This window comes from Thunnus maccoyii, chromosome 21, assembly GCF_910596095.1.
Source record: "Thunnus maccoyii chromosome 21, fThuMac1.1, whole genome shotgun sequence".
NCBI lineage: Eukaryota > Metazoa > Chordata > Actinopteri > Scombriformes > Scombridae > Thunnus > Thunnus maccoyii.
The window spans coordinates 26,199,797-26,215,421 of record NC_056553.1 but is presented as its reverse complement, the minus strand read 5'-3'; the positions used below and the strand labels follow the sequence as shown (position 1 = coordinate 26,215,421).

The 15,625-nt window shown below is 39.4% G+C and overlaps 2 protein-coding genes across 2 annotated transcripts in view; one reads left to right on the top strand and one right to left on the bottom strand.

Annotated features, from left to right (window-relative positions):
* The window catches only part of LOC121888504 (2-lysophosphatidate phosphatase PLPPR4), a 53,399-nt gene extending 46,693 nt beyond the window's left edge, over positions 1-6,706 (bottom strand). Inside the window, exons 1-2 of the mRNA XM_042400067.1 lie at positions 6,113-6,706; positions 1,644-2,099 (exon numbers count right to left, since the gene is read on the bottom strand). Coding sequence (XP_042256001.1) covers positions 1,644-1,715 — 72 coding nt within the window. The 5' untranslated portion in view covers positions 1,716-2,099; positions 6,113-6,706. The remainder of the gene's footprint in view (positions 1-1,643; positions 2,100-6,112) is intronic.
* Positions 6,707-6,771: 65 nt separating this feature from the next.
* plppr5b (phospholipid phosphatase related 5b) overlaps positions 6,772-15,625 on the top strand; it is a 173,678-nt gene continuing 164,824 nt past the window's right edge. Inside the window, exons 1-2 of the mRNA XM_042399259.1 lie at positions 6,772-7,227; positions 15,219-15,309. Of these exons, the coding sequence (XP_042255193.1) occupies positions 15,247-15,309 (63 nt within the window). The 5' untranslated portion in view covers positions 6,772-7,227; positions 15,219-15,246. The remainder of the gene's footprint in view (positions 7,228-15,218; positions 15,310-15,625) is intronic.

Sequence of the window (15,625 nt, the reverse complement as noted above, 5' to 3'; positions counted from 1 at the left end):
CCACATCTATCAGGGAACACGGCAGTCATGATTTACAGGAGAGAAGGATGGGACTGAGCTGAACGGGTTCACCGCCTCAGCTCTCTGCAAACCAGCCACTGACACAGACTCAGAGAAATCAGCCTGAGTGGGCATAATTATATGCACAAATGCTGTAGTTCACTGAGCAGAATTAACTTTAGCACTGACCTAGTTTAAATGCCTCCTGCTGTTTGTAAAAATAGAGGGCAAGAATCCTTCAGTGAACAGCAGCTTTAGTGTTTTAAACCTCAAGGCTGAAATGTTTTGTTCAGGCATATTAATTGTGTGCACTGAAATGTAAATAGAAAGATTCCAAAAACAAAACAAAGGTGAAGAAATCTCCTTCCCAAGCCTCCGCAGAGAGAGAGAGGAGATCATGGGAATGATGCAGTCATTCCAACAGCATCCATCACACAACATTAGAGGCAAATCCATAATATATGATGCCAGTTTGATTGTAGAGCCACGGGCTTACTGGTGAATTAGAGCATGCATAAAGTGTTCAGCAGGGGAACAAGTGACAGTCACCACAAGCTGCATGCAATCTCTACTAAACACTTCAAATCACCATTCAAATCTCTTACAAACACATTTTAACAAGATAATACTAAAAAATAAAATGTCAATCATCACCAGAGGAGTCTGGTTGACTGGCCCGTACTAACAGACACTGTTGCCACTTAGGAATTCCCTCGTCCTTATCCATCATGGCTGCACCACCCTGTCACCACACACTCATATTTACTTGCCAGTGTTGGTCTGCTTCTCTGGTTGTGGAAATTTCCTCATCATGTTTTATGTCTTTATGCTGCACGTACTCAGTGTGTGTGGCTGTGCAGAATCATTTGTTGATATTGCAGCCATTTCCAGCTTGAGTCAACTGAATTGTTAATATGATGCAACAGATCAAAATGCATGTGTTTGAATCTCTGATCGCAAGGATCGTTAATGATCAGTCTCTGAATTTTTGTCTGTTTTAATGTGTATATAAAGAAAGAAATGGAATATGAAGCATTTCTACCATTTTTACAGAGAGAATGTGTTATTTGTTGTATTTGTATTGTATTTCATTTGTGCTTTCTTATGTTTATGTTATTGTATTCATGATGTACACACATCTGTATTGTTAGTTCTGTTATCTTTTATTTTGCATTATCTGTTATCTAAAAGAAAAACAGAATTAGAAAAAATGTGTTGTGTAGTGTGTCCATGTGCATCTTCTTCATGTTCAAGAGATACTATTCAAATGTGAATGTGTATGTTGGTCTGTTATCATACCAGTATTCTACTGTGGCATCAGGTTGTGAGTAAGAAATACAAAAGCAGCTTTGGACGCTTGATCTTGTTATAATAGAGTGATGTGACGTGATGTTGCCTTTTATTTGAGGGTAAAATCATCTAAACTCATTGTACACACATTTCTTTTGCAGAATACAGTGTGTTGTGTTTGACCTATATATTAAAATAGTATCAGCCAAGTCATATGATGATGTCTCTTGAGCAAAAAATGCTTTTCTTAAAGTACAATGGATTATCAGTAATAGTTATTCCTGATCTGACTGCTCTATTTGATGGAATTGCGAGCGTCTCTGAATGAGAAGCATGCAGTATGATGAACCCACCTCTACAAAATAGAAACAGGGCAGCAGGCTGACACTGTCTTTGGTCAGGATCCCCTTTTCTCTCGCAGACATGGTCAGGCCTCGAAATATCCAAGCAGATCCGAGATGAGACGAGGGAAGAATAGCTGTGCTCTTCCAGGCTTCCTGCCGGGATCAGGAGCTCTCCATGCCGCTGTGTGTAGCAGGATGCTCAGGACAACAGCCGCTCTGTATCCAGCGATACTCCCGATCCCCAGACCTGCACGGCCCTTTATCTCTGCTGGTGAGGAGCCCGGGGCTCGGTTCTGTGCATGTCTTCCGACGAGCTGTCAGGTAGAGAACGGAGCCACACCGACGGAGGGAGGGAGGGGGGAGGAGGAGGAGGAGGAGAGGGAGCGCAGGCGCACTGGAGAGGAGGGTAGTTGACAGCATATGGTTTTGAACGCTGACACCGACAATGGACGGAGCGGTCTGACTCTGCGGGCAGAAAATGTCAGTTTCACATAATTTGAAAAATAATTTTAGCAGTACGTCCTGTAAGGGCGCTCTGGCACTTGTTGGCGCACACGCAGGTGCCATGACGTCCTTCTGACACGCTCCTGTTTCCCGGCCTCGGTCAAGACCAGGTTGCCTGATTTGTATCCCATTATAGAAGCAGTTATTTGTGGGATTGCTGCACAGCAGTGATTAATACAGGATCATGTTTGGCACAAAGGTTCCAATCTGTTCTCTCTCATCAGCAGCGCCACTATTTAAATATTTATCATCCTCTTCAAATGTAGTAACCTGGACCAGCGCCTGCTGCGGACAGTAATGAAGTGTAATTAGATTATGACCACTACATCTATTGATACTGTTTAACATAACCCAATGATATTAGTGACGGATGACTCTCAACCATCGACATACAGTATCCTCGTTGGCTTTTTTTTGTATGTAATTTGTTAAATTACATGAAAAGAGAGCAGCTTTATTTTTTTTAAGTAAGCTTATACATTGAATTCTAATCTCACTATTCACTATCACACACTACGTCTAACATTTCACACATTTGACCCAGATACATTACTGTACAATAAATATCTCATAAATATTACACCTTTTCTCTTTCAGAAATATCGTTAATATTTGTTCATCAAATCACAAGTAATTAAGTGAGCTCAAGTATTTGGTGGTCTAGAATTCCATCTAAAATCCAGTTTCTCCTGAACCAACAGAAATGTATATGTTGCATCCCTTTCAGAGCTATCACTAGAACACCAGAGCACACAACTGAACTCATACAAACACAGAGACACCTGCACACAAACACACACATCTGCTCCCATCTCCAAGTCACACATATATCCTATAACTTATCGCCATCTCCATTAATCACTAATCATAGAATCCTCATGGTTATTAAACCATTACCTTCTGATGAGAACTATTCAAAACTGATCAACTGAAATTCAAGTTCATGAAGCTTTTTTTCATTATCCTAAGTCACTATCAACCTAAACTGATCTATCATAAGCACAAGGATTGTTTCAGAGTAATACTGTCCATAACCACAAAACAGTACATTTTCTGGTCTCTTCCTTAAAAGCTATTATCAGGATATCTGGATGAATAATAACATGTTTCACACCTGCTCCTCAGACTTTCTCTTACTTCATAAAATATGGGGTTGGTTTTACAAAGAAAGTCTGTAATATTAGGCCAGATTAGATTAGTCTAATGCAAATTAAACAGTTTAAGCCATCCGGCCCCAAGGCTAACTCAAAACTAATAGCCATATTTCAATCAGTGACACCAGTCACACCAGACCTCTCAGGTGGTCTGGGACAGGTCTGCTTTCTGTCCCCAGAGTCAAAACTAAACATAGAGAAGCAGCATTCAGTTTTTATGCTCCACATATCTGGAACAAAATCCCAGAAAACTGCAGGTCTGCTGCAACTCTAAGTTCCTTTAAATCACAGCTGAAGAACTTTTCTCTTTGCCTTTTATTAAACCAAATTTAAGGGTTAATATCTTATACTGCACTGTAACTTTTATTCTCCTCTTTTATGTCGTATTCTATTTTAGCTTATTTTTATTTCCAATTTAACACTTTTTAATTGTATTTAAATGTATTTTTACATTGCCTTGTGTTGCTTTTATTTTGTCTTGATGCCTTTTATGCTCTATGTAAAGCACTTTGAATTGCCTTGTTGTTGAAATGTGCTGTACAAATAAACTCACCTTGCCTTATACGTTGTGTTTTGATAACATGTTGAGGAGCAATAAATAAGAAGGGAGTTTAAAGAGACTGCAGTAACCTGTTGGAAATATACAGCAGCCTGACTGACAAGTACTGAGCTACTGGAAGTTTTTTGAACACAGTATATAAGTTTTATGTTACATAATTTCCTGAATTTTCTCAGAAAATTTTCCTTTCCTTGTCCTTTTTTGGAATTTTTCTTGAAGGCAAATATTTTCTGCTGGAGTGACACAAGTGGATTGGCTGGACACAGTCGCTCAGTCAGCCATGTTTTTCAGTTGGAAAAAAGTCATAATTTAGCCAGAATTCATGCAAAATTATTTTCCTACATGTACTTAAGATGGTCAAGAACTAAACAACCTTGTGCAACCAATGAATTTAGATGTCTATCGGAAGTCTGACTATTATAGTATATTATATCATAGTATATCTATATAGAATATCTACACACATTCACAGCTCATTCACGACTCTGTCTGGCTGATGATTGATCCATTAAACGTGCTGCTGCTCTGTCCCACCCACTGAACAGTCAATCCAGAGAGCCACATTAGTGCTCATTCACTGAGAAATGCTGGAGACTCCCTTCAAGGAGAGGTGTCAAGATCCCTATAATGTTATGTGGTGCTTTAACCATGTCACATACGTCTGCCTTTACTCCTGATAGACAAGAGCAGAGGTGGGACAAAGTCATTTTTGTCTCAAGTCTCAAGTCTCAGCTATCAAGTCCCAAGTTAAGACCCAATATTGAGTCTAACAGAAGTAATTATATGCTCTTAACCAAGGCCTTGTACGCTTGAGGTCAGATGCATAAACCTCTGCAGATTCATGACTAACACTGTGTTTTCACACAAAGCTAGAAATATGCAGATGCATCATTGTCAGATTTATAAAGCCATGATACTCATGGCGCTGTTTTATAAATTTTCCTCATTTTGGAAGTGGGAGCATGTGCAAGTCTCATTTCTACTCCCACAGTTAGCCATAAATGGATGTAGATACACCCTTAACCAGCTGTTTGCATATCAGTATGCTGCCTGTTCAACCAGTCTGTACACTTGTCAGTGAAACAAATGGAAAAGAAGTAGTGTAAGGTTCTCCACCTCATTTAACCAACGACTGGTTCTAGAAAAAACATGTGTACTCTGGTATGAAACCCAAAACCCTATTTTCAATGTGCTAATTACATAAAGGTTGACACACTCACATTAACCAATAAGATTTTTAAAAATCTATTTTACAGTGTTGAATAGTTTACACTGTAGAGCTAATCAGAGGATATCTGTAGGATTCTAATGCTAATCAGGTTACACACAAGTATTCATGAGTATATCATGTCAGAGGACCATATGGTCATATGCTTATTAATATTTTTAACCATCAATGTTTGAATGTATGTGTTGTTGTGATGAGAAGCTGTCATGATGGAGCCTGTGGAGTAGTGTGAGGTTTAACATCTCAGCTCTGACACATTAGCTGCTTGCCAGGGTTTCTTCCCACTGACTGCTGGCCTGGTAAATGGACACCGGGCTGCACAGTGAGTGAGTGAGTGTGTGTGTGTGTCAATAGGACTCTTGTTACTGCTGCTGGAATAGATACAGATGGGGGTAGTGCTGCCTTCATGGTGCACTCTAAGCATCTGTAATCTTTATGTCCAAAGACATCCTTTTGCACAGTTAAGTTTTTTTGATCAGATGCATGTGTCTGGGAGGACAAATAAAGGTGTCTGTGTTGAACAATGATGTTATTGTCAGTAAGCTTGGGAGAGATATCTCAGACAGTCTACAGTAAGGCCTGTCACTGGGAGTTGTACATGTTGACTGACAGAAAAGGGTGCAGCAACAAAATTCATTTTATGATAAATGGCATTACTGTGTTGGAGACTCGTCATCATTCAGACACTTAATTTCTGATTTTTTATCTTAAACACAAATAATAAGACAAAGTGGATGTTATTTTGCAATTAAGAATAACATGACAAACACATTGCCCATCCTACATGAGTTTACACAATACTACTATTGATCAAAAAATATAACATGACAAATATCAGTAAAACATACAGTATACAAAACCAAGAGAGAAAATATCAATTATAACATCATACATTTTCATACTGAGACTGAAAGTTCATTAGTGCCCTTTTAAGCAGTTTAGCACAACATTTGGATGAAACGGGTCATTAACATGTCTCATATACATGGATGTAAATGGCCTCCTTGATCTGATGCATTCACCTCACACCCACCTTCAAAAACCATCTTTGGACAGAGATAGATGTTATATCTGCCCCTGGACCTTCATCAGTGCCTCAGTAACCTGCTGTCTCCCTTTCCCTTTCTCTCTCTGTGTGTCTGATTGCGTGCAGGTGTGCTGGAGTCAGGGTGGAGCCCCCAGCTGCACATCATCACTGCAATCAAGATCCCTACTAATACTCAGCTCTGCCATCTCCACACTGTCAGATCATAGTCTCATTGACCAGTTTGTGTTGCTACGCTCCAGCCTCATTTCTGCTTGTTTGCAAGTTGTTTTTGCTTTGCTCCCTGACTAACCTCATTCTCTGTGTTCTCTCAGTCCTGCTGCCCCTGACTCTGGCCCTTCATCTATTCCTCCGCCTGCTCTGGTCTGCTGCTCTGCCACAATCCCTGTCATTCAGCCTCGGATCCTCACTCACCCAGTTCCCTTGGAAACCTCTCAGGAACTGCATCCTTCAGCCCTGCTCTGCTCTGGTCACACTCAACTGCACTCAAGTTCATACTTGTCAAAGTTGTCATTTGTTTTTTGCCCAGCTTTTTTTTTTAAAAATTTAAGATGTTTTCAGTTTAACTGTTCAAACACTCAAAAGAAAAAAACAAAACAATTTCCTGGAATTAAAAAATAAAACAAATCGTTGATGTTTTAAAGTTAATTTTATTTTATGCTCGGAATTGTTTCTGTTTTATCGTATTTCCGACATCGCTTGAATGCAACTTCACCTCAGAGACCGATCTGAGCCGCGCATGCGTATTAACAGCGGAACCCCCTTGCATACACAACTCTGAGGCTCCTGTGATTAAAACAGCGAAGATGCGGAAAAGTGTGAAGAAGAGATAAGCGGGGATCTACCGGAGTCGGTGGGACCGGGTGATGTGACAGCTGCAGGCACCGACCAGCGCTGCTGTCAGAAGGTTAAACTGCTGCTTTTTGTTGCTATTGTTCAGCCGACTGAGACTCCAGAGAGGCTGCACAAACTCCTGGAGCTGTCCAAGGTAGGAGTCTCTCTCCCCGGTGTCCTTCAGCTGTGCAGCCGCTGGTGTCCACAGCGGAGCAGGAAGTGCAGCAGACAGAGCACCGCAAGAGAGCCACACCACTGTCTGCTGTCAGGTTAGTCATCATCACCAGCTGAAACAACTTCACGTTTCATTTCTTTAACCAACACTGTCGTTCAGCCTTAACAAGGTGACCAAGCTACAAACTGACTTCACCTGTGGAGAGAACATACACTGCAGCTCTGCTTACTGAGCACAGCTGCATCCACTGAACCAACAGCTTCATGAAGTTAGTTCACCACCTGCCTACAGGCAATAGCCTAATGGGGTTAAAGTTGAATATATCAAGTCTAGACAATTCCTAAAGGGGCATTCCACTAATTTTACATGCACACAAATCAGTTTATTAGTCAAGAGGAGTGCTTACTCAGTCAATGCCAACAGCTTTAAAGTCTGAGAAAATAACCCTGATGATGTCACAGTGATGTCATCAGGTAGAGGCATCCACTCCCTTCTGAGGAACTGGAAACCAGCCAGAATTTTACTTTCCAATCTGGTTGATTTAATATGTCTCGATTCACAGAAATGATAGTTGTTACAAAATGATTGTCTTGGGCATCTATCTCCCATTTGTTATGTCTTTTACTATGGTGCTGGAGGTGAAAATAAGACTTAATTATATATATATATATATATATATATATATAATTTATTTACTTACCAGAGCATCATAGCTTATCATTGGCTCTTCTCCAGATTCCTTAGATGTTCTTTTAAAAAAAACAAAACAGAACAGGAACAAAGTTTAGGACCGAACACATATGAAGAACACAAACTCAGTAGTGTCTTTAGTGGACTGAACAGTTCTTTTAGTGCACAGCTGCATCAATGACACCTTTGTGCTGCTGTGGTGAAGCTTTTCAATGACTTGCTAGAATATTAAGTGGCCTTTATGATTACTTACTACTGCTGGCTGTGAGCTCTTTTGTATTCTTTATTTGCTCTGTGTTGGCACTTTAAGGAGTTTTATTGCCTTGTGTTTTCACTTCCCCATGTGTCCAGTGCTGTCTTTCAGACTATTTTAACTGTTATCCTGGCTTTGATTGTTTTCGTTTTAATATTTTTTTTCCTCTTGTTGCATGTGATAACTATTGTAGTTTCTGTTTTGGGGATCAATAAAGTATATCTAGCTATAAAATTGTTTTTGGAATGAGTTGCTATGGATACTGTTATATATCTGCTCTTTTGCTCTGTGGCTGCTTGTTAATAGATACTGTATTTCATCATGCTGCTGGTGTTGTTGGTGTGTACATGTAGTTTGGTAACATGAGTTTTCCATGGGTCCACTTCACATTGGGTCCAAAATGTTGGAGACGTCTACTTCAGGGTTATCTCAGCTTGACGGAAGATTACAACAGAGAGCTTGTGTTACAAACTGTGAGTGTGGAGTTTGAAAGATGTGGGTGTTGATCAGGCAAGTAGAATCTTTCATGATGGGAAATGTTGTATCCAGTGTTTTTCCAGAGTTTGCCCCATACTAGAGACTAAAAGGTAAGATACCTCAACCTCTGCTTTTGACAATTAGGTTTTTAAGTCCCAACTAAATTGCTGGAGTGCCCCTTTAGAATACTGAATATTGACATAAAATGTCAGCTATGTGTCCAGATATGTTTTTTGGGACTTCAAATGATGACAAAACTAAGTGAAGCATTATTTCCATATTACAATTACTCACATATATGTGCCTCTGTTGAGGGGCTGTATTTAGCCTGTCCAGCCTGGTGGTGCAGTAAAAACTGTCAGGGGGCCATATTGTTACAACAAGCATTGTTTTATGTTTTGTTTGTCTCTTCTCAAGTTCCTCTTTGTGCACTAGGAGAAATGATCCTGTCAGTCCCGTTTTGTAAACAGTCTTTATCATTGGTGGCCCCAAATTTCTGATAGGGTAATCAATTCATGCATTTTGCTTTACAGAGTCTGTAGCTGATAGTGATACCAACTCTGGTTATGTTGGGTGCAGTCTGTGATTTGTGAACTAAAAAAACAATACTTAATGAAATGCTAGGCTTACCAAAGCTCGCCATTTATTCCACCTGACCAGTCAATCGGAAGGCACTACAGAGATTTGCAGAAGGGTTGTTTCTGAGTTTTATGTTCATTAATCAGCCAGTTAGAAGGAGTGCAGCTGTGTATGTGTGTGGCCTGTGGCAGTGCTTCAGTCTGGGGGGGCATAACAAGTATCAGCACCCCCTTAGACCCGCACCTGCTCTGTTGGCCAGTTCACAAATCTGATTGTATCCATCTTGGATTTCTCAGCCTATATGCAAGTCAAGGTCAGCTCTACTTTAGTCCAGAGTGTGGTGGTAATGTACCTGAAGCTGACTGGTAACTGCCAAGAAACAACAATAACAGTTTAGCTAGCTAGCCAACAACTATCCATCACCTAACACAAGCACATGGACGACTCCCATGGATAAACTCCCTCTGAACACCTTCTGTCTGACTGACTGACCTGAGTCTGACAGAACGATGGCTAATTTCAGTGTAACGTCCACTGCCATTATGACAGGGGCAGACTATATTTGGCCCCATAATGAATGTTTTTCCCTTTTCCCCTCATTAATCTATAGTAACAATGTAAATCCCAATAAATACGACCTTGTATAATTTATAAACTTACAAGTTGAATAACAGGTACATAACGAAATTATTATTAAGCTGCCATAATTTGGCTGATCTGACCAGAACAGATTTGTGTCAATAAGAGCACTTGGCTTCAACCATAAGTGAAGCAGTCCTCTGCTTTCTTGTGTGTGGATAAGATATCAATTACATCCAAGTCTCATAGTGTAACACAGAAGATATGATCATGTTTATGCGTCATTTTTTTGCTACATGAGTATCAACATAAGCTGCTATAACTCTATTAGCCCTTACTTACCCATATGGATTATGACATCTTCCCTCAGATAAAACCCTTTTATCAAATAGTATGATTCTTAAATGAATGAAAACAATTAAAAACATATTTGGCTGTGTTTTCACTGAGCCTGTGAAATGTTGGTCCCCCGGTAAGCAGCAGTGGTTGACCCTTGCTTCTAGTGGCTACTTCTACAGACTGCTTGTTGGTGTATACTTGGGAGAAGTAAAGCATATTGTGAGGCATAAGCATTAACATCTTTTTTAACATCTGGCGAGGATGTGTCTATAACTACTTCTGAGGTGGTTTGAATAATTAGATATCTGTCAATCTCTAATACTTCTCGGATGCATTTGCACATAAAGGATATGTTCACGTGTCTTAAAACAACAGTCAGGTGTCCATATGAACAGTGGAAGAGGTTTTCCTCACTGTAATCATTCCTCCTGTTCATACTGACTATTAAAAGATCCTTCAAATGTGCTTTCAATGGAAGTGATGGAGGACAGTGTTTCCCTGTTGAGCTGCAGTGGAAGTATAGTAACAAAAAGAGGGACTTTGGCACTAAAAAGACTGTAACATTGAAAGATATCTACTTGATTTGACTCATTTGGACGCTGAAGCTTCATATTAACTTCAGATAAACTTTTAAATACATTTTTGCACAGAAGGAGGACTGTGGATTTTGTCCCCCATCACTTCCATTGTAAGTTCATTATGAAGGGATCTTCTAATGGTCAGTATGAACAGGAGGAATGATTACAGCAAGAAAAACATATTTCACTGTTCATTTGGGCTCCTGACTGTTGTTTTAATACACACACAGAAAAATTGTGAACCCGCCCTTTAACTTTTACATAGCTTTCATTATTACTCCATCATTTAAAGCACGATAAGGAAACTGCATTATTAATTAGGAAAAATTAAATGATCTTTTAATGATGATTTATTCTTTTACTTTAAGTTTTATAGTGCATTATTTAAGTGTAAATTTAATTAACTAACATATTAACTGATTAGAATCAAACAATGTTAAAGTCTATAACTGTTCTAATACCACACTGCAGGCTCCATAGTAAGAAGTAGTTTGTGGTCTTCATTTTAAGATTAAGTTGTGCCACTCTAGTGTTTTCACTGTACTCCATACGATTAAATTTACTTTCACATGTAAAATCTGTGGAATGCCTCTTTAAATTTTGGTTGATGAAGTTTGATTTTTAGGCCCTGTGTTTCCTCTCTGGAATTCACTCTCTCTACTTGACTCTATACAGCCAATATATGACAGCCAATAGATAACTCTTTTTCATATTCTGTCATATTTATGACTTTAAGCAACAAAACAAGAAGATGAACATGAATACCAAGTTGGCAGTGTTTATGTTGAGAGGTATTTGTCACAGGGAGTCATGAGTCAGGTGTTAGGATCACTACCAGTCTCTGTGCTAGATTTTGCATGTTCTCCATGTGGCTGCACTCGTTTCCTCCTACAGCCAAAGACATGCAGGTTACTTGAACTGGAGATTCTAAAGAGCTCATCGCTGTACAGATAATGATAGTGATAGACTGCTGAGCTGTCCTGCATCTTAAACGGTGCAAGCACTGATGTGATGGATTTGAGACTTTTTTTTCTGTAATCAGGTTGCCACACAAGACCAGATGACAGAGTTGTGATCTGCCCTGGTGTCTCCCTGCTCCTTATATACTTAGAGCATTTCTTTATTCTGCTGCTGGATGATGGAATAATCTTGAAGCCTTAAACTGATCACATGAAGCATCAAGTGAAAATATGTTTCTCACTAAATTATATAGATGGCTCAGAACATGTCTTGACTGGTGCTGTGGTTTTTTGTTGTGTCATTGGAATGGATATAAGTCTTTACTGTGTTTTAATTGATGATTGTAACTACTATTGTGCAGAGTAGTTCTGTATTTTTAATCATCAAATAAATTCAATTCAATAGATCAATCAGACAAAGGGTTGTAAATATAGGAAATAAATGAGGAAATTAAAAGATATAGGACCCTATTTTAACCATCTAAAGTGCATGTAGGGTGTGTCCAAATCTACTTTTGCTATTTTAACGGCGGAAAAAATTGTCGAAAGGTTCAAAGGGATTGTCCATAGTCAATAATAGTCAATAGTCGGTAATTAATCATGGGTGTGTTTTGGGCGTAACATGCAATAAACCAATCAGAGTGTCATCTTCCATTCCCTTTAAAAGTCAGGTGCACTTGCACCTTGGTGGGTTGTTATTATGATGGCGCATTTGCCAAGTAGTAAGAAGGAGCACCTCTCTGCAGAGGAAATGGATCTTGTGCGCAAAGTGAAAGTGCACGATCCATAACGAGCACACTGGCCCCTGCTGCTCCTGGACCCTCCCCTGGCCCCAGACAACCAGTTTAAGGTCCTGTTCATTAATTTGCTTTTTTCATTAAAATAGTTTTTGTAATCTGTATTTTCATTTGGTTTTTGAAAAGGTTTATTTTTTTAATTACATCTTTGGTTTCTTTAAAATCGTTTTGTTCAGTCATGGAGTAACAGGTCAAATCAGCAGGGTTTTAATTGCTGAAAGTATGGAAACCTGATCACTGAACTCTCAAAAATGTTAAAGAATATTTGTTAAATGTTGTTAAATCATATATTTTAATCATGTAAAGAATCATTAACACATTTATCAAGACTTGATCAGCTCTCCAAGTTTCTGATCCTGCTGCTGGCGGCAGCAAAAAGCTGTGCAGATTTATTTCCTTCTTTAGTTGAATCATTGTTTTCACCTCATTTATTTCCTCATATGTTCCTCATGTCATCATGTATTGATGCAGCAGGAAAGTTGATCTGTGTCTGATCCATTGTTGTCCGTCTGTTTAAATACCTACGTGTATTGCCACGATTTGGTCAAATAATTAAACAATTTCATCCATCATTACTGCGATTAGTTCATTCTGATAAATATTATGACTAAGTATTATGACATGTATTTTTTAAAATATGCTGATATACACAATAATAACCTTTCACATTGTAATCCTTTATTTGTAATCTTTTGCATGTTTGTGCGCTGCTGCGCGTCCTGTGTGTGTAACAGGCAGAGTGCATGTTGTACACCTGCCTATGTAGGTGCATATTACTGTCTTGATAATGCGCCCTTAAAATAACAGTGAAACACTGCAACATTGACTTCAGACCAGGTTTTTGTTGGTCAATAGCGCAATCACTCTCTGCTGCCTCACGATAGCAATGCGCCAACAATGTTCCTGACCACACCTTACTTTTAGACCAACACACCCATGGGCGCACTGATGGGTGCAAGTGCATTTGCTATTTAAACAACGTGGGCGCTGGACAGGAAAATGACAACTTTGTCTGTCTGAAACTAACAAAGACACTTGCATCATGCTTGGCGCCGCTTTGTGCCGGGTGTAAGATAGGGCCCACAAAGTTTGCAAAATCTACAAAAAACAACAGCTTGTTTGTTCCACAAGCCCCATGGCCACACAAGCAGCATCCTCTGTGATGCTGTAACAGAGGCTGGAGATTTATTTGTGTGATGTGAGTCTGGAGTTAGTCTGTGCAGGAGAAGATCATTATGATGAGAGAGAAGCATAGACAGTTTGACTACTGGGATCATTTCTAGTAAGTGCATTTAGGTTACAGTGACATTTTCTACTTCTGGCTGAACAGCAGCCATTTTAAACAGTGCCAGGGTTCAGCTGTTCAACTGTATGCAGATTCCACCCCACACAATGCATCACAAAGCCACAGTCTTGTGTATTTTAACAGGCGTGTAGTGGCCCACATGGGGAACAATATATGTTAAAAACATGAGAGCGTGTTGGACAGGAGTAATATTCACACTGTTCTCCTGGAGCAGGCTGCCTCTCAGTGATTGGCTGTGCTGCTGTGTAATGAGGGCTAGCAGACTGCTGCTCAGCTTGATAAAGGTCACTAGAGTTCAAGCTGGGTGTGCATACTGTGCTGGTCTGTAAATACACAGTGTGTGTGTGTGTGTGGATTGCAGGACTATGAATGTCATCCTGAGCTTCTCTTGGGTATTCATGATGTCTGAACTCTAACTACAGACCTGTTCCTGGTGTTCTTCAACATTATCTACCTTTTTAAAGGATAATTCTGGTTTATTGCAACCTGGGTCTTAATTTCATAGTTTTTGCCATCATTTCTATCTGTAATAATGTGATTGTATGATCAGACAAGTTGTAACAAACCTCCACGTTAGACAAACTTATTTGGAATAGAAAACAAAGGAGAACGGTAAAATTCTTACCCAAACTGTGTGTTTCAAACATCCATCACAAGACAAATTACAGCATCAGTCATTTTTTTCAAATACCCAAGATGTGGCAGGCATACGGTAGAGTTTGACTGGCCCCTTCCGGTATTTTTCTTTTTTTCACATCTTTTGCTCAGGCCTGACCAGATGTCCTCATCAGTGGCAACCAGCAGCGTCGCCCTCAGCACTGGTAACCATAACCCTAACCCTAACTCAGTGCTGAGGGTGAAAAATGTCAGTTAGAACTTCTTAAGACAACTTAACTAAAGACAAACTAAAGTGTTGATGGTACAAAAGTTAACTACGTGTGCCAACTCATATACTGTCAGAACTACCACTAAGTATGATGTATGAAACAAAAACTATGGGTCATGTCATGTGTCCGTTACTGATGTATGTGAAATGTGATGTGCCTACGATAAACTAAACTAACTGCTTCATTGATATCTCTTCTACAGTGTGTTTGTGTAGGCACTTTGCTTTGACTGATTGTATACTGACATGATGGAATAAAATCCATTTTGAGTCACTGTGGAAAAAGTACCACAGTGATCCAGTAGTTTGTAATTAGTTATGTATATGACCCCTGAACAGAAGTGACACTGCAATGTGTAATCATATATCAGTCCTTTGATGTTATACAGTTCTATTTTGAGCATGAACAAGTCTGTCTTAAGACACACTTATAACCCAGTTCCATACTGTTTACTAACATTGTTAATAGTACACATTCATATAGAACAAAGAGCTGGGTTAAAGAGACATCCTGTTTGTTCACTAGACTAAGACACATGCAGTCAAATGTGTTCCATCTAATTCCTGCCTGTCACACTCGTTTTTTAGAATTTTTAAAGAACCAAGTTGTGTCTATTCTAACCTGCTTCTTCTTCTTTACAGTTAACGCTGATAAGAAGAGCAAGTGAACATGCCTCCAAAACGACTCAGTAGAAAAGAACGAAGGAAACTGTGCACCTCACTGGCAGGGGAGGTAAGATTTTTCATAAAGATGATTTAGATGGATGCTTTGGCACTTTGAGTAATCTCTGAGAAAAGAATTGCTGTGTAGAAAGTTCACCACAGGTAACAAGGTTGTCTTTACTGTAACTGGACAAGGTTTTATGCGTCTAACAGATCTGCTGCAAAAATAGTATACTGTCACCATCTAGTGGCAAGAGATTGAATAAACCAAGCATTGTTCAAATTCACAATTTTGCAAATGACATATACAGTGAATTTGAATGTTGAAACTTTCGCAAAAACTTTTTGGGTTGAAAGGCTTTTAAAAAGTGTTTTCATGTGACTGA